Source organism: Salvelinus alpinus, chromosome 1, assembly GCF_045679555.1.
Source record: "Salvelinus alpinus chromosome 1, SLU_Salpinus.1, whole genome shotgun sequence".
Classification (NCBI taxonomy): Eukaryota; Metazoa; Chordata; class Actinopteri; order Salmoniformes; family Salmonidae; genus Salvelinus; species Salvelinus alpinus.
Window position 1 is genome coordinate 24,739,045 of NC_092086.1, and position 24,614 is coordinate 24,763,658.

The 24,614-nt window shown below is 40.1% G+C and overlaps 1 protein-coding gene and 1 pseudogene across 3 annotated transcripts; one reads left to right on the forward strand and one right to left on the reverse strand.

The window, feature by feature from the left end:
- Positions 1–22,978, reverse strand: part of LOC139580862 (cytochrome P450 2K1-like) — a 33,177-nt pseudogene extending 10,199 nt beyond the window's left edge.
- On the forward strand, positions 1,377–23,739 carry LOC139580535 (cytochrome P450 2K1-like). 3 transcript variants are annotated; one of them, XM_071409442.1, is made up of 9 exons: positions 1,377–1,692; positions 3,139–3,301; positions 5,169–5,318; positions 5,610–5,665; positions 6,851–7,030; positions 11,475–11,616; positions 13,014–13,198; positions 14,095–14,236; positions 14,344–15,954. In XM_071409442.1, exons 1-9 carry the CDS (start codon positions 1,489–1,491, stop codon positions 14,529–14,531), a joined length of 1,410 nt encoding a protein of 469 aa, XP_071265543.1. In that variant the 5' UTR covers positions 1,377–1,488; the 3' UTR covers positions 14,532–15,954. The 3 variants fall into 3 exon arrangements, with proteins under 3 accessions (XP_071265543.1, XP_071265627.1, XP_071265460.1); XM_071409359.1 differs by having other exon boundaries at positions 1,378–1,692; positions 5,505–5,665; XM_071409526.1 differs by lacking the exons at positions 14,095–14,236; positions 14,344–15,954 and adding an exon at positions 22,784–23,739 and having other exon boundaries at positions 5,505–5,665.
- Positions 23,740–24,614: the final 875 nt, after the last annotated feature.

Consider the following 24,614-nt stretch of genomic DNA (forward strand, 5'->3'; position numbering starts at 1 on the left):
GGGTAGTGAACCTCATTTGATCAATTTAAAGGAGAAATGAGACATACTAACCCATCGAGAGTGGGGGGGTGGGGCAGCAGATTTCCACTCAAATCCTTGAAAATCTTACAAATGAAATGACAAAAAAACTTTTGGGGAGCAAATTAAATTGTGGGTCAATTTCTGGCTTAGACTACACATGATATACAAATATAGGACTATGATGAAAAAGCATATTTTTAAATATTTAAAGTATCTGTATATGCAGGGCTAAGGTGACTTCTGTTAGTTAGGTGACTTCTGTTAGTTATGCTTCCCTCTATTCAAGAAGAGGTTTTCAGACTTTTACAGAGATTGGAAATGTATTCTGTTTTTGGAATGTGTAAACTGACCTTTGTAACCTCAAGTGGCAGAGGGATTATTGGGATCCAGCCTGACCTGTTCTTTCTCCCACTGTCTGCACTGCAGATAGTTTTACCAGACCATTTACCTGACCATCATTGACTCACACTAAACAAATAAAACATAAAATGTGGAACACCAAGTGTCTAAAAAGTTATTATATATGATTGGAGATGTAAATATGTCAATCAGTAATTTATTAACTTTTTATATGATATTTATAGAGTTTTCAAAGTATATAGACAACAGAGGGGGATTTCTGAAGATCTTTAGTAACACAATCAAATACCAAATATGATTAGATTTAACCTCAATGTCACATTCACTTGAATAATTATCGGACCAAACTGCAGCACGATATGGTTTCCACATCTTTTATTTAAAGTAAGTGAACCACAAAACAATAAACGAAACATGACGACAATAGCGTGCTAACATGCAACTACACATAAATAATATCCCACAAACCACAGGTGGAAAAAAGGCTACCTAAGTATGATCCCCAATTAGAGACAACGATTACCGGCTGCCTCTAATTGGGAATCATACAACATCACCAACATAGAAAAACAAAACTAGAACCCAACATAGAAATAATAAACTAGACTAACCCCCAGTCACGCCCTGACCTACTCTACCATAGAAAATAAAGGCTCTCTATGGTCAGGACGTGACAGTCATTCTATCTATGTAACCCTCACCATCCATTTGGTGATGGAATAAAGTTTACATGTGTTAATCTGGTCTATCAGCCTAATTCCATTTCGCCGGGCCTATACACGCCTTTCGATGTATTACCTTTTTTGGAAAGACCAGGAAACAAATCATATGGAGAGTTTGTCAATGACCTGCAGGTGAGATCATGTGAGTTTCACAATTCTATGATATGTAGACAGACCTGCTGGAGTTGCATTGTTTAGCTCCTCCTCTGAGGTTGTACCCTCCCTCTTCTCATCTTGCTCCAATAGGGTGGGGAGGTTATACAAATAGCATTCCTTGGAGATCTGTTGTCGTGGAAGTTCTCTGAGCACAAACACTTGTTCCATAACAGAGCATTAGTGTGTTGTATTTTTAGCCCAGTATAAGGTGTATGAGCTCAGTTTGAAGATGTCTCTTATAGAAGGTCTTCTACAGACATCAAGCACAGTGACACTGCTGGGTACTGTGCTGTTTCTGCTGGTCCTCTACCTCCTCTACTCTGGTTCCAGCTCTGAGGAACAGGGGAAGGAGCCTCCAGGACCCAGGGCTCTGCCCCTGCTTGGTAACATGCTCCAGCTGGACCTCAAGAAGCCCTATCACTCTCTCTGCGAGGTAAGATGAAGTCATCCGTTGCTTTCAAAACAAAACATGTTGAGGTTGATTTGATCTGTATTATCTCACTTATATAGTTTTTTTGCTATTTCACCAGGTTTGAAAAGTTCAGTAAGCAAACTGATGAATGAACTCTGTCACATTGTACATGCCTTTAGCTGGTTACTGTTGTTTAATGTTCTATTCTGTAATGTACTTCAATAGATATGTTCTGTCCAAGTAGCCTGGTCCCAGATGTTTTTTGTTGGGACCAGGCTATGGACAAAATACTTTGTGACAGTGACCAATGTGTTGCAAGGAAAGAGATGAGGCCACTTTAGAATATTTAAAGTAAAGGGGGATACCTAGTCATTTGTACAACTGAATGCATTCAACTGAAATGTGTCTTCCGCATTTAACACAACCCTCTGAATCAGAGAGGTGCGGGGGGCTGCCATAATCGACATCCACGACTTCGGCGCCCGAGATGCACCCCAGGAATATCACTTCAGGGATCTTGTTAAAACAGACCTGGGTTCAAATACATAGTGTACTTAAGTATTTGACATTTTTATGTTTGACTATTTTCTAATACACAGCCAAAAACAACTACTTAATTTTTTTTTTTTTTTAAGTAGTTGTAAATACATGCCAATTGTAACATAGGTGCAGTTAATGCCATGACCAGACCTCTGACATGGAAACATAAACAATACTACCTGATGACTGATAACAAAAGAGTGCTATATAAAGAGGTAATCAAGGGAGTAATGAAGTCCAGGTGACTGATGAGTCGCAGGTGTGCCTAATGATGGTTGCCATGTGTGCATAATGATGGTTGCCATGTGTGCATAATGATGGTTGCCATGTGTGCGTAATGATGGTTGCCAGGTGTGCATAATGATGGTTGCCAGGTGTGCATAATGATGGTTGCCATGTGTGCATAATGATGGTTGCCATGTGTGCATAATGATGGTTGCCATGTGTGCGTAATGATGGTTGCCATGTGTGCATAATGATGGTTGCCATGTGTGCGTAATGATGGTTGCCATGTGTGCATAATGATGGTTGCCATGTGTGCGTAATGATGGTTGCCATGTGTGTATAATGATGGTTGCCATGTGTGCATAATGATGGTTGCCAGGTGTGCATAAAGATGGGTTGCCAGGACCAGTGGTTAGTAGACCGGTGACGTTGGGAGCGGGAGCTTGACACCAATACTTCCCAAATGTATTTCCAATAAAAAACTTTGTCTAAATACAAAATTGTTTGTAAGTAATTCAATTACATTGACTGGTATTTGAACCTAGGTCTGACATCAACCTTAAACCACTGTCTTCACGCTATTTCTTGACTGAAACATGTTAAACAAGCTGTATGTGATGTCCAGTTATGTGCTTAGTCATATATCATTACGAGACACAACTGAGTCTATGGTGTACTTTTATGTGTACTTTATCTGTCCAGCTCTCCAAGAAATATGGTTCCATCTTCACGGTTCACTTTGGACCCAAGAAAGTGGTTGTTCTGGCAGGATACAAGACGGTCAAGCAGGCGCTGGTCAACCAGGCAGAGGACTTTGGGGACAGGGACATCACGCCTCTGTTCTATGAGTCCAGCCAAGGACATGGTAATGATATTTTACTCTTATGCTGGCTATGTCCCATTATTAAAGGGATAGTTCACTCAAATTACAACCTGTCTTATTGTTTTCCTTCATCTGTAAGCAGTCTATGAACAAGATAAAACAGCAATCCATGCGTTTGTTCTCCAATGTATGTTGGCCACAAATATGAACATAAGATGAGTCAACAACATTGTGGGTATGAGTTAACAAATTATTATCACCTAACAGTTACTTGAAATAAACTTTATTGAGCTACACAATCAATTTCAGACACTTTGAGATGAGTTGGATATGAAATGCATTACAATCTGTTGAAAGTCTTATTCTAGCCTGGTGGAACAAGTCTGATTGCTGCATTCACCATTCTGTTTTACTGCATGTATCAGTCTGCCCTTTATCCAATAGATTGGCGTTTGGAATAAGCCAGAAAATGTCTGGTCCAATCAGTGCCCTCGCAGAAACAGTGGTTGGGTTTAGGAAAACAACCAATGTTGCCAAATACTGTGTTTGAATTAGGCTGTCCTCTGATTGGTTGAAAGTGATCCAATAGCTGACAAGTTAATTTTGAATAATACCACTCATTTCTGACATTTCAGACTAGAATGGTGAATGCAGAGATCAGACTAGAATGGTGAATGCAGAGATCAGACTAGAATGGTGAATGCAGAGATCAGACTAGAATGGTGAATGCAGAGACCAGGCTAGAATGGTGAATGCAGAGATCAGGCTAGAATGGTGAATGCAGAGATCAGGCTAGAATGGTGAATGCAGAGATCAGGCTAGAATGGTGAATGCAGAGATCAGGCTAGAATGGTGAATGCAGAGATCAGGCTAGAATGGTGAATGCAGAGATCAGACTAGAATGGTGAATGCAGAGAGCAGGCTAGAATGGTGAATGCAGAGATCAGGCTAGAATGGTGAATGCAGAGATCAGACTAGAATGGTGAATGCAGAGATCAGACTAGAATGGTGAATGCAGAGATCAGGCTAGAATGGTGAATGCAGAGATCAGGCTAGAATGGTGAATGCAGAGATCAGGCTAGAATGGTGAATGCAGAGATCAGGCTAGAATGGTGAATGCAGAGATCAGGCTAGAATGGTGAATGCAGCGATCAGGCTAGAATGGTGAATGCAGAGATCAGGCTAGAATGGTGAATAGAGCGATCAGGCTAGAATGGTGAATAGAGCGATCAGGCTAGAATGGTGAATGCAGAGATCAGGCTAGAATGGTGAATGCAGAGATCAGGCTAGAATGGTGAATGCAGCGATCAGGCTAGAATGGTGAATGCAGAGATCAGGCTAGAATGGTGAATGCAGAGATCAGGCTAGAATGGTGAATGCAGAGATCAGGCTAGAATGGTGAATGCAGAGATCAGGCTAGAATGGTGAATGCAGAGATCAGGCTAGAATGGTGAATGCAGAGATCAGGCTAGAATGGTGAATGCAGAGATCAGACTAGAATGGTGAATGCAGAGATCAGGCTAGAATGGTGAATGCAGAGATCAGGCTAGAATGGTGAATGCAGAGATCAGACTAGAATGGTGAATGCAGAGATCAGGCTAGAATGGTGAATGCAGAGATCAGGCTAGAATGGTGAATGCAGAGATCAGGCTAGAATGGTGAATGCAGAGATCAGACTGTTTCCACAATTCATCAAATGTTCTGACTCTAATCCTCTGCAAATAATATAAATGTCTAAAATAGTTACAGATGATCATGACCAGAAAGGATGCAGAGATAATTTGGCAGATTATATATTCATATATATATATGTACATGCGCATTATTAAATGGCATATTATAGTAAATATCATTTATTTATTAATATTACACTTTGAATTGTCATGGAAACAAACTACGTTCTCTACAGGGATTCTGTTTGCCAATGGAGACTCATGGAAAGAGATGAGGCGCTTTGCCCTGACAAATCTGAGAGACTTTGGGATGGGCAAGAAAGGGAGTGAGGAGAAAATCTTAGAGGAAATTCACTACCTGATTGAAGTGTTGGAAAAACATGAGGGTAAGAGTACGCTAGTAGTAGAAGTAGTATGATGTATTTATAAGGGTTGCCTAGGCTTAATTGCCTGGTTAAAAATCAGGCTATTTTTAACCACATTATTAGTAAATAGCTAATTGGCTTGCTAAGTGATTGTGTGGGTTCTGGAAAGCTTATTTTGTAATTAATTAGATGTTTTGTCTATTACAGGTAAGGCATTTGACACAGCACAGCCTGTGCTTTATGCCGTCTCCAACATAATCTCGGCCATTGTCTATGGCAGCAGGTTTGAATACACTGACCCCCTATTCACAGGCATGGCGGACAGGGCCAATGAGAGTATACGCCTAACAGGTTCTGCATCAATTCAGGTACAGTCTGCTTATTCAGACCATTTTGTTTTTACTGTATTTTCTGAGTAAATAATGTCTCTCAGTGCAATCAATAAAACTAGGAATTAAGAACACCTGTTATGAATTCTTGCAAATTAAAATGTACATACTCATTTAAACTTTACTTGATGTGCCAGTAAACTTATTCTAAACCATTATTGTACAGTTTATAACCCATTACTAAGCTGCTTATAAATCATTATATACAATATTCATGATGTATACGTGTAACATATCAAATAAAATCCTCATAGCCCAGTCCAAGCTCTTCTCTGTCCTGGCAACCCAATGGTGGAACCAGCTTCCCCCTGAAGCTAGGTCAGCAGAGTCCCTGCCCATCTTCTGAAAGCACCTGAAACCCTACCTCTTCAAAGAGTATCTTAAATAACCCCCCCCCCCCCCCCCCATCCTTCTAGCTCTGACTTTGCTGATAACTACTTTATTGAGAAAAGTGTACTTACTATGCCTGTGATATGTGATTGTCCCACCAAGCTATCTTAAGATGAATGCACTAACTGTGAATCGCTCTGGATAAGAGTGTCTGCTAAATGGCTAAAATATTTTGTACAATTAATTATATCATTGTAATTATTATATACAATATGGTTACATAATCACTAGTGATGGGCACCGATATACAAAATTATATCAATATCAGTACCATTTTTGTGATTCCATATCGTAGCGGTTTGTATAAAATATATTGCAACTGTGTATGTTCACTTTTCTGTTCACTTCCATGGCTCTTTGAAGTTCAGACAACTGTTTTCAGGTTGTCCGTTGGGCCAGGCGTGAATATTCTGGTATTATAATATTGTATTCAAACTTGTTAGTTAGGGAGGCCTATATAATAGGACCATCAACAGGCAATTCATTAAATATGCTAAATTGAGAGCCTGTGAGGTCTGTTTGAGGGTTTTGTGTATGCAGGAAAAGTAATGTGTTCTTTTTACAGAATAGTAAAAATAATAAACCGACATTACAATATGCCTCGCTCTTATCGATATCAAATAATATTGAATATCACTATTGGTGTCACAACTAATAATTACATATTTATGCATATGTGTTTCACATTTGTATTTAATAATCTAATCATAGTTGTGTTATGTTATAATTAATATAATATTGTTTTATGCGTATTCTACCTGAATCTCTGTGTAGATGTACAACATGTTTCCCTGGTTGGGTCCGTGGATAAACAACCTGACACGTCTGAAAAAGAATGTTGCTGATATGAAGATGGAGGTGACAGAGCTGGTGAGGGTCCTGAAGGAGTCTCTGAACCCTCAGATGTGTAGAGGCTTTGTGGACTCGTTCCTTGTCCGAAAGCAGACCCTGGAGGTATGAAGACTTCATGCAGAATCTGCATCTCACTCATTCATAACAAAGTGTTGCATTAATATTGCTCAGTATAACTGTACAGAATAGAATAATCAATAAGGTCCGAGGGGGGTGTGGTATATGGTCAATTTACCACAGCTAAGGCACTGCATGACGCGAAGTGCAGTGCCTGTATACAGTCCTTGTATATTGGCCATATTCCACAAAACCCAGAGGTGCCCTGCTGGTGTTATAAACTTGATACCAACATAATTAGAACAGTAAATGAGTAATTTTGCATCACACCTGTGTTATATTGTCGAAGTTACCAAGACATTCGGACAATCAGTATCAAGGAACCAAACTGCCAGGTTTATAATGCTTATTACACCACCTTGTGGTTCACTTTACTGCCCAAGAACACAACTAACTTCAGTTGTCCAACACTAACATCCCACTGGGCACAGACGTCAATTCAACATCTATTCGACGTTGATTCAACATCATTTTATTAAAATGACGTGGAAAATGTTGATTCAACCAGTTTGACTGAATGACAGCTGAGGGAGGATCTAACTAGTTCTCTGTATCAGTAGAATCACATGTAAACTCAGACTCAAACACTAAAACAGTTCCTCAAGCTGATTTAAAAGATTGTGTTGATTCTTTTTTATTTTGCTTTATTGTTATTTTCCATATTATGTCTATCTCTGATAAGCTACACAGGAAATGGCAAAAAAAAATAGCCCATATTAACCTCTCTTCGGTAGGGGGCAGTATTTTGACGTCCGGATGAAAAGCGTGCCCAAAGTAAACTGCCTGTTACTCAGGCCCAGAAACTAGGATATGCATATAATTGGATAGATTTGGATAGAAAACACTCTAAAGTTTCAAAAACTGTTAAAATTATGTCTGTGAGTTTAACAGAACTGATATGGCAGGCGAAACCCCGAGGACAATCCATCACCCAAAAAAGAAATTCAGCCTACCACTATTTTCAATGGCTAACACTTTTATTATAAGTCCTCCCAGATTGCAGTTCCTAGGGCTTCCACTAGATGTCAACAGTCTTTAGAAAGAGTTTCATGCTGGTTTTTGGAAAAAATTTGCCAGAAATGTTAGTTTTTCTAGGTGGCTCCAATTTTGGCTGTAGTGTTTCCAAGTGCGTTGAAGTGAGCACGTTCTTTGGTATTTTTCTCCGGTAAAGACTAACGATTCTTCGTCTTAAATGTTATTGATTATTTACGAATTAGGGTACCTAAGTTTTGATTATAAACGTTGTTTGACTTGTTTGGAAAAGTTTATTAGTAACGTTTGGGATTCATTTTGTATGCATTTTGATGGAGGGAAACTGGGTGGATTATTGACTGAAGCGCGCCAGCTAAACTGAGTTTTTATGGATATAAAGAAGGACTTTATCGAACAAAAGGACCATTTGTGATGTAACTGGAACCTTTTGGAGTGCCAACAGAAGATCGTCATCAAAGGTAAGGCATTTTTTATATCGCTATTTCTGACTTTCGTGTCGCACCTGCCTGGTTGAAATATGTTTTTCATATGTTTGTATGCGGGGCGCTGTCCTCAGATAATCGCATGGTATGCTTTCACCGTAAAGCCTTTTTGAAATCTGACACAGCGGCTGGATTAACTTCTCTAGGATAGGGGGCAGCATTTTCACGTTTGGATGAAAAGCATGCCCAGAGTAAACTGCCTCCTACTCAGCTCCAGATGCTAATATATGCATATTATTATTAGTATTGTATAGAAAACACTCTGAAGTTTCTAAAACTGTTTGAATCATGTCTGTGACTAAAACAGAACTTATTTGGCAGGCAAAACCCAGAGGACAAACCATTCGGGAATTATTATTTTTTTAGGTCACTTTTTTCAATGGTTTTCATTGGGAATCCAGATTTCTAAGGGACCTTCCTGCAGTTCCTATCGCTTCCACTGGATGTCAACAGTCTTTAGAAATTGGTTGAGGTTTTTCCTTTGAGAAATGAAGAAGTAGCCATGTTCAGAATGAGGCTCCAGTGAAGTGTACTGTTTGTTAGAGGCGCGTGACCAGAAAGCATGCTACACATTGTTTTCCTCCTGTATTGAACACAGATCATCCCGTCTTCAATTTTATCGATTATTTACGTTAAAAAATACCTAAAGTTGTATTACAAAAGTAGTTTGAAATGTTTGGACAACGCTTACAGGTAACTTGAGATATTTTGTAGTCACGTTGTGCAAGTTGGAACCAGTGTTTTTTGGGATCAAACACGCCAAATAAATTGACATTTTGGATATATATCGATGGAATTAATCGAACAAAAGGACCATTTGTGATGTTTATGGGACGTTTATGGGATGTTTATGGGCCAACAGAAGAAGCTCGTCAAAGGTAAGGCATGAATTACATCTTTATTTCTGCGCTTTGTGTCGCGCCTGGAAGGTTGAAATATGATGGTCTGTGATTGTTAGCTGGGGTGCTATCCTCAGATAATAGCATTGTTTGCATTCGCCATAAAGCATTTTTAAAATCTGACACGTTGGCTGGATTCACAACAAGTGTAGCTTTAATTTGGTATATTGAATGTGTGATTTCATGAAAGTTTAATTTTTATAGTAATTTATTTGAATTTGGCGCTCTGCATTTTCACTGGATGTTGGCCAGGTGGGACGCTACCGTCCCACATATCCCAGAGAGGTTAACAAGAAGTTAAGCTATAATTTGATTTATTACACTTGTGATTTTATGAAAGTTTTATATTTATAACTGTAGTTTGAATTTCGCGCTCTGCAATTTCACCGGATGTTGGCCAGGTGGGACGCTACCGTGCCCATAAGAAGTTTAGGGTTTGGCCGGGGTACGCCGTCATGGTTAATAATAATAAAAGATGGGACTAAAATAGTGTATGAGATCATACAAACAATTTTCAATTCAAATGAAATTGTATTTGTCACATGCCGAATACAACCGGTGTAGACCTTAGAGTGAAATGCATACTTACAAGCCCTTAATCAATAATGCAGTTTTAAGAAAAAAAAAGAAAAAAACATTTTGCTGTGACTCTTATGTGGATGATGTTAAAAAATATTTGTTGGTCTGATGTGATTAATAAGGAGCATCCAGACGCTGCACTTGATGCATTTATGAAATTTGCTTCTTCTAGTTATTGATAAACATGTACCTTTTAAGAAACTGTCTCCATGGATTGATGAGGAATTGAAAAACTGTATGGTTACAAGAGATGGGGGGCAAAAGGAGTGGCTAATAAGTCTGGCTGCACATCTGACTGGCTGAAGGTGAGGTGAAGAAATGATTGTCGATCAATAATGACAAACCTCCTGGGATTGAAACCTGTCATGTCTTTAATCTGAGCCCAGAGAAGTGTTTGTTCTCAGGCCTGTTTCTAACAGCCAACCTATCAGCTTACTGCCAACTCTTAGCAAACTGTTGGAAAAAATGGTGTTTGACCAAATGCAATGCTATTTCGCTGTAAACAAATGAAGACTTTCGGCATGCTTATAGAGAAGACCACTGGACATGCACTGGCACAAATGACTGATGATTGGTTGAAAGAAATGTATAATAAGAAGATTTCAGTGCAGCCTTTAATATTAGTGACCATAACGTGTTGGAAAATCCTATGTGTTATGGCTTTTCAACCTCTGCCATATTGTGGATTCAGAGCTATCTATCTAATAGAACCCAAGGGGTTTTCTTTAATGGAAGCTTCTCTAATGTTAAACATGTCAAGTGTGGTGTACTGCATGGCAGCTCTCTTGGCCCTCTACTCTTTTCTATTTGTATGACCTGCCACTGACATTAAACAAAGCCTGTGTCCATGTATGCTGATGATTCAACCCGTCAGCAATCACAGCTAGTGAAATCACTGCAACACTAAACAAAGAGCTGCAGTCAGTTTGAGAATGGGTGGCCAGTAATAAACTGGTCCTGAACATCTCCAAAACTAAGCATTGTATTGATACAAATCATTCCCTAAGTTCTGGACATCAGCTGAATCTGGTAATCAATGGTGTGGCTGTTACTTGGTGTTATTTTAGATTGTAAACTCTCATGGTCAGAACATGTTGATTCAATGATTGTAAAGATTTGAAGAGGCCTGTCCGTGATAAATAGATGCTCTGCTTTTTCAATCAAATGTATTTATAAAGACCTTCTTACATCAGCTGATGTCAAAGTGCTGTAAAGAAACCCAGCCTAAAACAGCAAGCAATGCAGGTGTAGAAGCACCACCTTCCACAAAGCAAGCTCTAGTTTGATCTTAACTTAATTATTGTCCAGTTTAAAGCAGGGCCAAGTTAAGCTGCCCAGAACAGTGTGACACATTTATCTCTTCATTGTAATCAGAGGGCTAATATCAATACTATGCATGCCAGTTTCTCTTGGCTAAGAGTTGAGGAAAGACTGACTGTACATAACTCATGTCATCTGCGGGTCTGTTTCTGTTAGGAATCTGGCAATATGGATTCTTTCTACCATGACGACAACCTGGTATTTAGTGTTGCTAACCTGTTTAGTGCTGGTACCGACACCTCCGGGACGACGCTGCAATGGGGTCTGCTGCTAATGGCCAAGTTCCCCCATATACAGGGTAAGGATTGATATAAACACAAAACGCATTCACGCACACACACACACACACACACACACACACACCACAGGAGGCTGCTGAGGGGAGGACGGCTCTTAATAATGGCTGGAATGGAGTGGTATCAAAAATATGGAAACCATGTGTTCGATTCCGTTCCAGCCATTACTATGAGCCCGTCCTCCACAATTAATGTGCCACCTGTGACACACAGACATGAAACAGTAAAGCACTCATGGTGTTACAAGTTATAAACATTGGCAAAGAGCCAGATTGAAGAATATATTATGAAACTAGATAAGGATGGCTTGGTTAATGAAGGTTAAACGTTAACTGAGGAACATCTTCCTCAGAACAGCCTCAATTCGTTGGTGCATGGACTCTAGAAGGTGTCGAAAGCATTCCAGAGATGCTCGCCCATGTTGAATCCAATGCTTTCCACAGTTGTCAAGTTGGCTGGATGTCCTTTGGGTGGTGGACCATTCTTGATACACACGGGAAACTGTTGAGTGTGAAAAACCCAGCTGCGCTGCAGTTCTTGACACAAACCGAAACGCTTGGCACATTCACCATACTCCGTTCAAAGGCACTTAAATCTTTTGTCTTGCCCATTCACCCTCTGAATGGCACGCATACACAATCCATGTCGCAAGACCCACTGGTTGACCTTTATTTGTAAAACCCTCTTAAGCCTCACTCCCCCCTATCTGAGATATCTACTGCAGGCCTCATCCTCCACATACAACACCCATTCTGCCAGTCACATTCTGTTAAAGGTCCTCAAAGCGCATACATTCCTGGGTTGATCATCTTTTCAGTTCGCTGTGACTGGAACGAGCTGCAACAAACACTCAAACTGGACACTTTTATCTCAATCTCTTCATTCAAAGACTCAATCATGGACAGTCCTACTGACAGTGGCTGCTCTGCGTGATGTATTGTCTCTACCTTTGTGCTGTGTTCTGTGCCCAATAATGTTAGTACCATGTTTTGTGCTGCTACCATGCTGTGTTGTTGTCTTAGGTTTCTCTTTATGTAGTGTTGTGTTCTCTCGTCGTAGTGTGTGTTGTCCTGTATTTATATTTTACTTATTTTAAATCCCACCCCCCGTCCCCGCAGGAGGCTTTTTGGTAGGCCGTCATTGTAAATAAGAATTTGTTCTTAACTGACTTGCCTAGTTAAATAAAGTCTAAATATTCTTCAGGCTTAAAAATCCCTTGTTAACCTGTCTCCTCCCCTTCATTTACACGGATTGAAGTGGATTTAACAAGAGACATCAATAAGGGATCATAGCTTTCACCTGGTCAGTCTGTCATGGAAATAAGAGCAGGTGTTTTTGTTTGTATACTCAGTGTACATTTCACTGTATTAACTCCAACCCTCCCTCCTTTCTGTTTCAGACAAGGTCCAGGAGGAGATCAGCAGCATCATAGGAAGTCGTCAGCCCTTAGCAGAGGACAGGAAGAACCTGCCCTACACTGATGCAGTGATCCATGAGACCCAGAGACTAGCCAACATTGTACCCATGTCCATCTCTCACACCACCAGCCGAGATGTCACCTTCCAGGGATATTTCATCAAAAAGGTCAGATACCTGGATATCCAAATCTCTGTTTATTTTGTGACCAACTTCATATTGTCTTCTTTTTTTCTGAAGGGAGGTTACAGGTTCAAAAAACAATAAAATAAATGCATAGAGAAGCCCAATCCATTCCCCCCTTCAGTCCCTATCCACCCGCCCGCATCCTCCTTCCCCACCTGAAAACCATGCCTCCCACCCCACCTGTATAAATTGATGGTTGGGATTACAGGATGCCAAGGTCATATTTTTATATTGTAACAAGTGCGCTGGGAGTCGGGAAGCAAGTTCAGGGAGTGAATCATTTAATCAATAAACGAAACATAATATAAAACAAGAACGAACAACGCACAGACATGAAACTGAAACAGAAACAACGCCTGGGGAAGGAACCAAAGGGAGTGATATATGGAAGGTAATCAGGCAGGTGATGGTGTCCAGGTGAGTCTGAGGTGCTGGTGCACGTAATGATGGTGACAGGTTTGTGTGTGTAATAATGAGCAGCCTGGTGACCCAGCGCCGGAGAGGGAGTATATAAATCCATCACTGGATGGTTTGGTAGTTGGGGTTTCCCAAGGGACTCCGTAGACCAGCATAGCTGACTTTAGTTGTAAATATAGAAAAAAGGAGTTGCCTGGTAATATGTATGTATCTTTCAAATCTTGGAATGTTCTCAAACCACCATCCATGATATCGGTAAGGATTCCACATTTGGGGGATGCAAAAAGACGGCATCCAGATCACAACACATTATTGTGACATTTTGGAGTGTGGGCATGCTGTAAGTATATATTTCTGCCTGCAGTTGTAATCCACTCCTTTTGAGTGTGCACATTTATTAAACCAAGTTTCATCACTTTTACTCTGAAAATAAGGGGTCCTATGCTTCACCCTTACTGCAGGGGACGTCTGTGATTCCTCTACTGACATCGGTCCTACAGGACGATAGCGAATGGGAGAGCCCCCACACCTTTACCCCCTCCCACTTTCTGGATGAGCACGGAACATTTGTCAAGAGGGACGCCTTCATGGCCTTCTCTGCAGGTATATTAACTTCATTATATAACACATCATTTCATTGGAAGAAGAACAATTCTGGTAGCCTTTTGGACAGACTTCATGCTATTTTCTGTATCTTTGGTCTCTCGCAGGTCGTAGGGTGTGTCTGGGGGAGAGTCTGGCCAGGATGGAGCTCTTCCTCTTCTTCACCTCCCTCCTGCAGCGCTTTCATTTCTCTCCTCCTCCTGGAGTAACAGAGGATGATCTGGACCTGACACCGGCTGTGGGGTTCATCCTCCACCCTTCACCTCACCAGCTCTGTGCTGTGAGCCGGGTCTGAGATTTGAACATGAAAATATTGGTGGGGCAAACTCAATCAAAAAAGCTGATATGCATCGAAACCACTACACATTAAATGTACCATCATAATAACCAATCCCAGAAATGAGTTTGCGCGACACACACAAACATTATTATATTTAATTTATGATCGGTTCATAGGCTACTTCCAATATCTTTTACATCTAATTACACGGACTACGGTAGTCGAACATATTTTTATAGAGTGAAGTCTATTTTACTTAATTTTCAGCATCGGTCTGCCGTATTGCAGTCCAACACGTTCTGAGGGTAGTCGCATCCACCTGCCTGTTAAGAATAAAGGAACAAAGTTTATAAAGCTTCTCCTTCGTTTCAATCGCGTCGTAAGTTCCATGGGTTATTAAAGCAGGGTCTTATCCTGTTCTAACAGTGCCTATTAAAACAGGATAAATCCATTAGAATCCAATAGCTTTTTTGACAACACCCCTTTTGATTTGAACGAAACCTTCCATACATATTTGCCCATTGTAAAAGTGCTCAGAAATTGACTTATTAAATATATATTTTTGTTCCCAAGAAACTTGATGACCTGGTTGTAGATAAACCAAAATACAAATGTATTTGTTGCTGGTATGTACCGCCCCCCTGCTGCCATGGCGGATGCTATTGGTGCTATATCTGAATGTTTAACATCTTTTCTGTCCTTGGAGTGGGTTATTTTAGGGGATTTGAATCTGGATTAGCTATCCCTGGCTTCAGATCAATTTAAGTTTATATGCATAGATTTTCAAAACCCACATGGCCCTGTTAACTCTTCATTGATTGAGTTAATTCTTACTAATAACCCCCATAAATATTTGTGTAGTGGAGTATTTGCATATGATCTCAGTGATAATTGTCCCATAGGATGTATTAGAGATACGAAACGGCAAAATACTAATCAGGGTTTAATTAAGATTTTTTTATTTTTATGTTTCTGCTTAAGGGTTTTTACATGACATGTTCTACTCTGATAAAACCACCGTCTCCTGTATTCCTGACCATGAGTTGGCTCTAGAAAAGGTCTCCTCTATAAATAAATATATACACTACCATTCAAAAGTTTGGGGTCACTTAGAAATGTCCTTGTTTTTGAAAGAAAGCTCATTTTTGTCCATTAAAATAACATCAAATTATTCAGAAATACAGTGTAGACATTGTTAATGTTCTAAATGACTGTTGTAGCTGGAAACGGCGGATTTTTAATGGAATATCTACATAGGCGTACAGAGGCCCATTATCAGCAACCATCACTCCTTTGATCCAATGCCACGTGTTAGCTAATCCAAGTTTATCATGGTAAAAGGCTAATTGATCATTAGAAAACCCTTTCGCAATTGTTAGCACAACTGAAAACTGTTGTACTGATTAAAGAAGCAATAAAACTGGCCTTCTTTAGACTAGTTGAGTATCTGGAGCATCAGCATTTGTGGGTTTGATTACAGGCTCAAAAGGGCCAGAAACAAAAACCTTTCTTCTGAAACTTGTCAGTCTATTCTTGTCCTGAGAAATGAAGGCTATTCCATGCGAGAAACTGAAGATCTCGTACAATGCTGTGTACTTCTCCCTTCACAGAACATCGCAAACTGTCTCTAACCAGAATAGAAAGAGGAGTAGGAGGCCCCGGTGCACAACTGAGTAAGAAGACAAGTACATTATTGTCTAGTTTGAGAAACAGACGCCTCACAAGTCCTCAACTGGCAGCTTCATTAAATAGTACCCACAAAACACCAGTCTCAATGTCAACAGTGAAGAGGTGACCACGGGATGCTGGCCTTCTAGGCAGAGTTGCAAAGAAAAAGCCATATCTCAGACTGGCCAATAAAAAGAAAAAATTAACTTCTTATGGCTGGGGGGAGTATTGAGTAGCTTGGATGAATAAGGTGCCCAGAGTAAACTGCCTGCTACTCAGTACAAGAAGCTAAGATATGCATATTATTAGTATATTTGGATAGAAAATACTATGACGTTTCTAAAACTGTTTGAATGATGTCTGTGAGTATAACAGAACTCATATGGCAGGCAACCCAGAAGTGGGAAATCTGAGGTTTGCCTATCCAATAAACAGTGTCTTTGGGGTCATATTGCACTTCCTAAGGCTTCCACTAGATGTCAACAGTCTTTAGAACCTTGTTTGATGCTTCTACTGTGAAGAATGAGGGAAGGAGAGCTCTTTGAGTCAGGTGTCTGGCATGAGCTGACCATGCGCTCTCCCGTGAGAGCGACCTCCATTCCATCACATTTCTGAAGACAAAGGAATTCTCCGGTTGAAACATTATTGAAGATTTATGTTAAAAACATCCTAAAGATTGATTCTATACATCGTTTGACATGTTTCTTCGAACTGTAATGGAATTTTTTGACTTTGTCTGGACCTAGTGCCTGCACATTTGGATTATTGTACCAAACGCGTGAACAAAAAGGAGGTATTTGGAGATAAATCATGGACGTTATCGAACAAAACAAACATTTATTGTGGAACTGGGATTCCTGGGAGTGCGTTCTGATGAAGATCATCAAAGGTAAGTGAATATTTATAATACTATTTCTGGCTTCTGTTGACTCCACAACATGGCGGATATCTGTATGGCTTGTTTGGGCTCTGAGCGCTGTACTCAGATTATAGCATGGTGTGCTTTTTCCGTAATAAAAAATAAATAAATCTGACACAGCGGTTGCATTAAGGAGAAGTTTATCTAAAGTTCCATGTATAATACTTTTATCTTTTATCAATGTTTATTATGAGTATTTCTGTAAATTGATGTGGCTCTCTGCAAAATCACCGGATGTTTTGGAGGCAAAACATTACTGAACCTAACGCGCCAATGTGAACTAAGATTTTTGGATATAAATATGAACTTTATCGAACAAAACATACATGTATTGTGTAACATGAAGTCCTATGACTGTCATCTGATGAAAATCAAAGGTTAGTGATTCATTTTATCTCTTTCTGCTTTTTGTGACTCCTCTCTTTGGCTGGAAAAAATGGCTGTTTTTCTGTGACTTGGTACTGACCTAACATAATCGTTTGGTGTGCTTTCGTCGTAAAGCCTTTTTTAACAATCGGACATTGTGGCTGGATTTACAACAAGTTTACCTTTAAAATGTATGTTTGAGGAATTTCATTTATGAGATCTGTTTGAATTTGGCGCCCTGCACTTTCACTGGCTGTTGTCAAGTCGATCCCGTTAACGGGATCTCAGCCATAAGAAGTTTTAAGATGAGCAAAAGAACAGACACTGGACAGAGGAACTCTGCCTAGAAGGACGCATCCCGTTGTCACCTCTTCACTGTTCACTGACATTGAGACTGGTGTTTTGCGGGTACTATTTAATGAAGCTGCCAGTTGAGAACTTGTGAGGTGTCTGTTTCTCAAACTAGACGCTAATGTACTTGTCCCCTTGCCCAGTTGTGCACCGGGGCTTCTCACTCCTCTTTCTATTCTGGTTAGAGAATGGTACTGGTTAGACTGGTACTGTAAAAAATATATATATATTTCATTAAAATCATTCAATAACTGTCTTAGAGGCGATGATAATATATTATCAAGCTTATCCACAATTTATCTTCCCTGCAAGATGTTAGGTTGATCATTGTGGACAATATCAGATTTGTTTTAAATACACAAACAATACATTTAGCAATTTCTTTTGGTAGCACAACACAGAAGTGTAATGTCTCCAGCTGTGTATTATAAAGTGCCTTCGGAAAGTATTCAGACCCCTTTTACTTTTTCCACATTGTTACATTACAGCCGTATTCTAAAATGGATTAAAAACATAAAAATCATCAATCTACACACACAACCCCAGAATGACAAAGCAAAAACTGTTTTAGACATTTTTGCAAATGTATCAAACCACAAACAGATACCTCATACCTCATTAAGTTGTCGTGGCTAAATAAGAATTAGTTAGGTAACATATATAAATAAGATGTTTTAGATATCTTTATGCTTGTCATTAGAATGTCTTTTTGGACTATACTGTGGGCAGTTGCATTGGCCTTTCTCTCTAGGGAAAAGTCACTTGGGGCCCAGAGAGGGGAGGAGAATGGCAGTGTCTGGAACCATTGTATTACCCCTCTGTGTTCAACTCATCTTTCATGGTATATGACCTAGAGAATCACTCCCCTTTCTGAGCTTGTCCAGGAGGGGGTGTATTTGAGATGGGAGTATCTAGAATTGACAATTGATATATGCCATTAGGTAATGTTTTCGTACTAAGTGGTAGCAAGAACGAGATTAGAATCTCAATTTAGGAGACCAAACTGAACGATAATTTATAGCTAATGCTATACTCCTCTTTCAAGTAAAAGGTTCTTTGTGAACTGTTACTAAGATCTGTGGTTCGTCATGTAAGTTAGGAGGGGGTGTATCTTGGCTATAAAAGATTCTAAGAATTGTGTTGTAAGCACTCTCAGAGAATTCATTTATAGACACTGAATTGATCTGAGAGTCAAAAAGGGCTATGGTGAAGCTCATATATAATTAAAGAAGGACTTTATAATATAACTCTGACTTGTGTGTGGTTTGCTCTCTCATTATTGAGTAATACAGGAAATTACCACGACAAAGTATTAAGACCTTTTCTATAAGACTTTAAATTAAGTTTATGTGCATCCGGTTTTCGTTGATCATCTTTGATGTTTCTACAGCTTGATTGGAGTCCACCAGTCGTAAATTCAATTGATTGGACATGATTTGGAAAGGCACACACCTGTCTATATAAAGGTCCCACAGTTGACAGTGCATGTCAGAGCAAAACCCAAGCCATGAGGTCGAAAGAATTGTCCGTAGAGCTCAGAGACAAATTTGTGTTGAGTCACAGATCTGGGGAAGGGTTCAAAAATAATTCTGCAGCATTGAAGGTCCCAAAGAACACAATGGCCTCCATTCTTAATTGGAAGTTTGGAACCACCAAGACTCTTCCTAGAGATGGCCGCCTGACAAAACTGAGCAGTCGGGGGATAAGGGCCTTGGTCAGGGAGGTGACCAAGACCCTGATGGTCACTCTGACAGAACTCTGGAGATTCTCTGTGGAGATGGGAGAACCTTCCAGAAGGACAACCATCTCTGCAGCACTCTACCAATCAGGCCTTTATGGTAGAGTGGACAGACGGAAGCCACTCCTCAGTAAAAGGCACATGACCGTCCGCTTGGAGTTTGCCAAAAGGCACCTAAAGACTCTCAGCCCATGAGAAACAACATTATCTTGTCTGATGAAACCAAGATTGAACTTTTTGGCCTGAATGCCAAGTGTCATGTCTGGAGGAAACTCTGGCACCATCCCTTCGGTGGGGATGTTTTTCAGCGGCAGGGACTGGTAGACTAGTCAGAATCGAGGGAAAGATGAACAGAGCAAAGTACAGATAGATCCTTGATGAAAAACTGCTCCGGAACCCTCAAGACCTCAGACTGGGGTGAAGTTTCAACTTCCAACAGGACTACGAGCCTAAGCACACAGCCAAGACAACACAGGAGTGTCTTTGGGACAAGTCTCTGAATGTCCTTGAGTGGCCCAGCCAGAGCCCGGACTTGAACCCAATCTAACATCTCTGGAGAGACCTGAAAATAGCTGTACAGCAACGCTCCCCATCCAACCTGACAGTGCTTGAGAGGATCTGCAGAGAAGAATGGGAGAAACTCCTCAAATACAGGTGTGCCAAGCATGTAACATCCTACTCAAGAAGACTCGAGGCTGTAATCGCTGCCATAGTACAGGGTCTGAAAACTTAAGTAAATGTGTTATTTATGTTTTTAATATTTAAAGGGGAGCGAGGAGAAAATATATATTATTTTTTTGTTATGTTTTGTTATTGTGGGGTATTGTGTGTAGATTGATGAGGGAAAAAAACTATAATCAATTTTAGAATGAGGCTGTAACCTAACAAAATGTGGAAAAAGTCACATTTATTAACAAATGCAATGCTTGAGTCATGAAGTCCTTTGGAAAGAAAACATTAGCCAGCTAAAAGCAGGCATAGTGTGCTGAAGTCCATTCTATAATTTTACTTACTGAATGTTAGAAACCTGAAAACATTAGCCAAATAAAACAATCTTATAGATCATATCAACAACCTAGGGCTGGGCGATATGGCCAAAATATATTATAATTTATTATTATATTAAAAGTTCTAAATTTGCTGTATAAGTTGTGGCCACATACATTCAAATTGATTTCAGTGGGGCTTTTCCATTTTGGATTATTTTATACTATCCAATTAAACTTCAACCAGAAGTTGATCTCATTTGAGATCATTCCCACACTGCCACAGTGCTGCACTATATAGGTGAAAAATCTAGTTCTTATTTTTACCAAATATTGCAATTGTGATTTGCCTTGCGATTTAGATCAAAACACTTGGTTGAACTGTTAGAATCATGGAAATATAATAACTGTTCTAATTCTATAGTTAGAATGTGATAGTGGGCAAAACGCCAGGAGGTGTTCAAAGAATTAGAATACTAACAGGATCTCTATGGAGGAAGTACTGTAGATCCATTCTTGTGTTACTGTTCTATTCTTATTAAACTCTGCATCAATGAAAAAGGCTCGTAAGCAAGCATTTCTATGTAAATTTAGCATAGTGTGACCAGCCTGTCATTGTTCTCAAAGTAATCATCATCATAAGCACAGTACAATACCTGTATTGGAAAAGAGCATCCAAGTTGGATGGTCTCATTGGCTCAATCCATCATGCCTCAGATCAGAGTATTCAAACCGGCTGCCATACATTGGCTTGGTTGTGTTGGTTGTGACCATCAACTTATTAAATACTAATGTTATTCACTATGAGGGTTTCAGTATGAAATATACTTTAGATTTATTTTTACACACTTTTATTTATTTTACTATGTCAAATGTTATGGCACCAAACTGGTGGCAGTTGTAAAAAAACTCAATAGTTGGAAGAGTTGCAGAAATAATTGAAAATAATGCCAATGAGATGCTTTTTTCATTAAATAGACTAGAAAAGCTTAATTTAAAGCCTATCTGTAATGAACACGAGGGGAGACAGAGAGCTGGTTTCAAGCGCAGGGCACCGCAGGTGTTTATATCAAAGGATCACAGGATGAGGCAGGTAGCTGGGTCCAGGGGCAGGCAGAAGGTCATACACAGGGGGTCCAAAAGTGCAACAACACAGGCAGGGAAAAGGCTAGTAACATAGTCCGGGAGATCAGGCAATAGGTAGATAACAGGAAATACGATTGGCTAAAGTACAGGCAGGGAATAGGCAAAAAAGTATCGTTAGTGAGGCAGGCAAAAACTATCATACACGGGAGGAGTAATTCACAGGACACACTGCACACAACATGTGTCACAAAACAAACAATACCTCACAGTGATGGCATGTAAAGAACTGAACTAAAAAGTGTGATAATGACATACAGGTGTGTGAACAGGTGATTGGGATCTGGAGAGTGAGCTGCGTTCGGGGGATCTAGGTGTTTGAGGGTGTGAGTTGGAAGTAGACGTTACACTATCCAGTAGAAACTTGGGGATTCATGTTTCATATCTGTGTACCATATGGACACAGATGTGAAAAAATTATATTATATATTAATATATAAAATATATATATAAGTATAAATTGCCAAAGTTGCCATAGATTACTTATTTATTACCAAAATTACTGAAGATTCTGGTAACTTTGGTAATTTACAGGTAGCTTTGCAACCCTAGTCAGGAGAGAATAACATATTTGTCAGATATTCAGGGTGGTGTTCACAGTATAGCACCAATTATGCCTGTTTAACGGTCCATTGTCAAGTGCAATGTAGTTGGTTTGTGCACCAGTTATCTGCCATTACTGTGCTCTTTGTTTAGTTCACCGAGCACAGGAGTGATGTCCCTGTCCCCAAACTGCTCTGCATAGTTTACCAGTGCCTGCTTGACCGGCTTATATCCGGCCAGAACAGCCACTTTTCTGGGTACAAGGTGAACTGTGAACACTGAGCCATATTTCTTGGACAGCTGTAGAACATGAAATGATGTGAAGGGACAGCTTTATTGAGACAGATACAATCCTTTCATTCCAGAGCCAAATGCCTCATCAAATATGACTGGATGAACATCTGAGGTCAATGTTTGACAGACAAGTTTAGTACTTGATTTATTGTGTTACCTCCCAGAAATGAATGACTGAGTGTAAATACCTAGAAAGGAGGTACTTGAAATTGAACAGTTCAAGCAAGCAAACATTTGATTTATTGATCTCCCCCCACAGAGAGTCTGGTAGAGCCACTTGATATTCAGCTGGAGCATGTTACCAAGCAGGGCCAGTGGTCTGGGTCCTGGAGGCTCCTTCCGCTGTTCTTCAGAGATGGAAGCAGAGAAGAAGAGGTAGAGGACCAGTAGAAACAGTAGAACCCCCAGCAGTCCCCATGCTCGATGTCTGGAGAAGATCTTCTATAAGAGACATCTTCAAACTCAACTCTTATACTGGGCTAAAAAGAGAGACGAGTTGTGTTCACACAAAACAATAACTCTGTAAGAACTTCCTGCTCGTCCATCTGCCTGTCCATGAAGCCTCACCTTGTATAGATAAGTGGACAGCCTCAGGGGAGGAGCTAGGCAGTCTGAAAAACAGAATAATATTGCCAAGCCTAAACAGCACATGTCCTGCAGATCTTTGACTAAATTATAGTATGGTCTGATAACGGGGACCATTGGTTTATGATGATCACTATACCTGTAAAATAATGTATAATAACAAAAAACCATCTCTGGTCCTGGGACAAGAGACAAACTTTGGGATTCTCTACCTGCTGCAGTACGCTCCGTTCCCCCTATTGGTTGTAAACCATCCGTTCACAACTCTGTTTCTAGGACAGGTTGCTATGTGTGGTTGCCTTGTCTAACTCTCCTGAACAAGTCAACGGACTGGGGACAGCCAATTAGGTGCCCACCTGCGCTAGGAGAACCCCCAACACTGTCTCTGAGCTCCTCAGTCTCTTTCTGCAGCTTCAGGAGTCAACAGCTGGTTTATAAACCTTCTGGCTGCATCAACAGAGGGCCTCACCTATGGACCTCACCCATGGACACTATTCTTCACTCTGGACTTTCTCTAACATCATTGTGGTGTTTGTGGCTGAATACCATAAAACCACAGTTCACCATTCCATCAGTGTGTGTGTGTGTGTGCCCCTGTCTGTTCAGTGTGGTAATAAAGTGTGGATTGTATCCTTGTCTCCTACTGGTCATTAGCGTTCTCTAACCGGGACAGTTGCACCTATAATCGAAACCGGCACCCCTTTTGGAAACCACCACATGGTGGCGCTCTTTTTCAATACCTATTATCTGGAGAGATGTTGCACTCTTTATTTAAACCTAACTTTAAAAAAACACTGAATAGAATTGCTGCCTACATTTTGCTGGACCCCTAGAAGAGTAGTGGGGATCCATAATAAATACAAATGAGGAACAAACTGATGGGGGGGGATTATGCAATAGCTAGGATATGTTTGTTTCTGATGTCACAGGGTTCCTCCTACACCACCCTATAAGTGTGTACCAAAGACAACAGATAGCTCTGATTCAAACTACACACAGGCTCTTAGATTTGGGTTGGACAGGCAAGTTACTCAGAGGCAGACAACAGTTTCCAAACATTAGTTATCATCTCCCCACCTTTGGACAACATGGGCCCCTGATGCCCAGGCAAATTTTAACAACTTTATTTATTTTAAATTCCATTGTAATCTTTTTTCATTCCTATTTTGTTTTTGTTAGTGTTAAGTCTTGGCTCAGTTTGCTTTTCCAGGAATTCAGTTGCACCAGTTCAGTTCAATACTAGATTAATGAATTAAAATAAAATGTATTGCAAACAAACACATCTAAACCAAACACAGGAAGAGAGAGAATGATCTTTAGCTTGGTTCAATAACCTGTGCTTCAGGTTGGCCCTTTGACAACATTTAGAGCTGATAACACCAGTCTCTGTGTCTTGGAAGGTCTTGGATGTTTATGCAGTCTAAAGGTCCCTACATAAATAAAGGTTGACTGCTTCTATTGGTCCTCCTTGCCCTAACTGGACAAACCTGTTACACTGATATCAC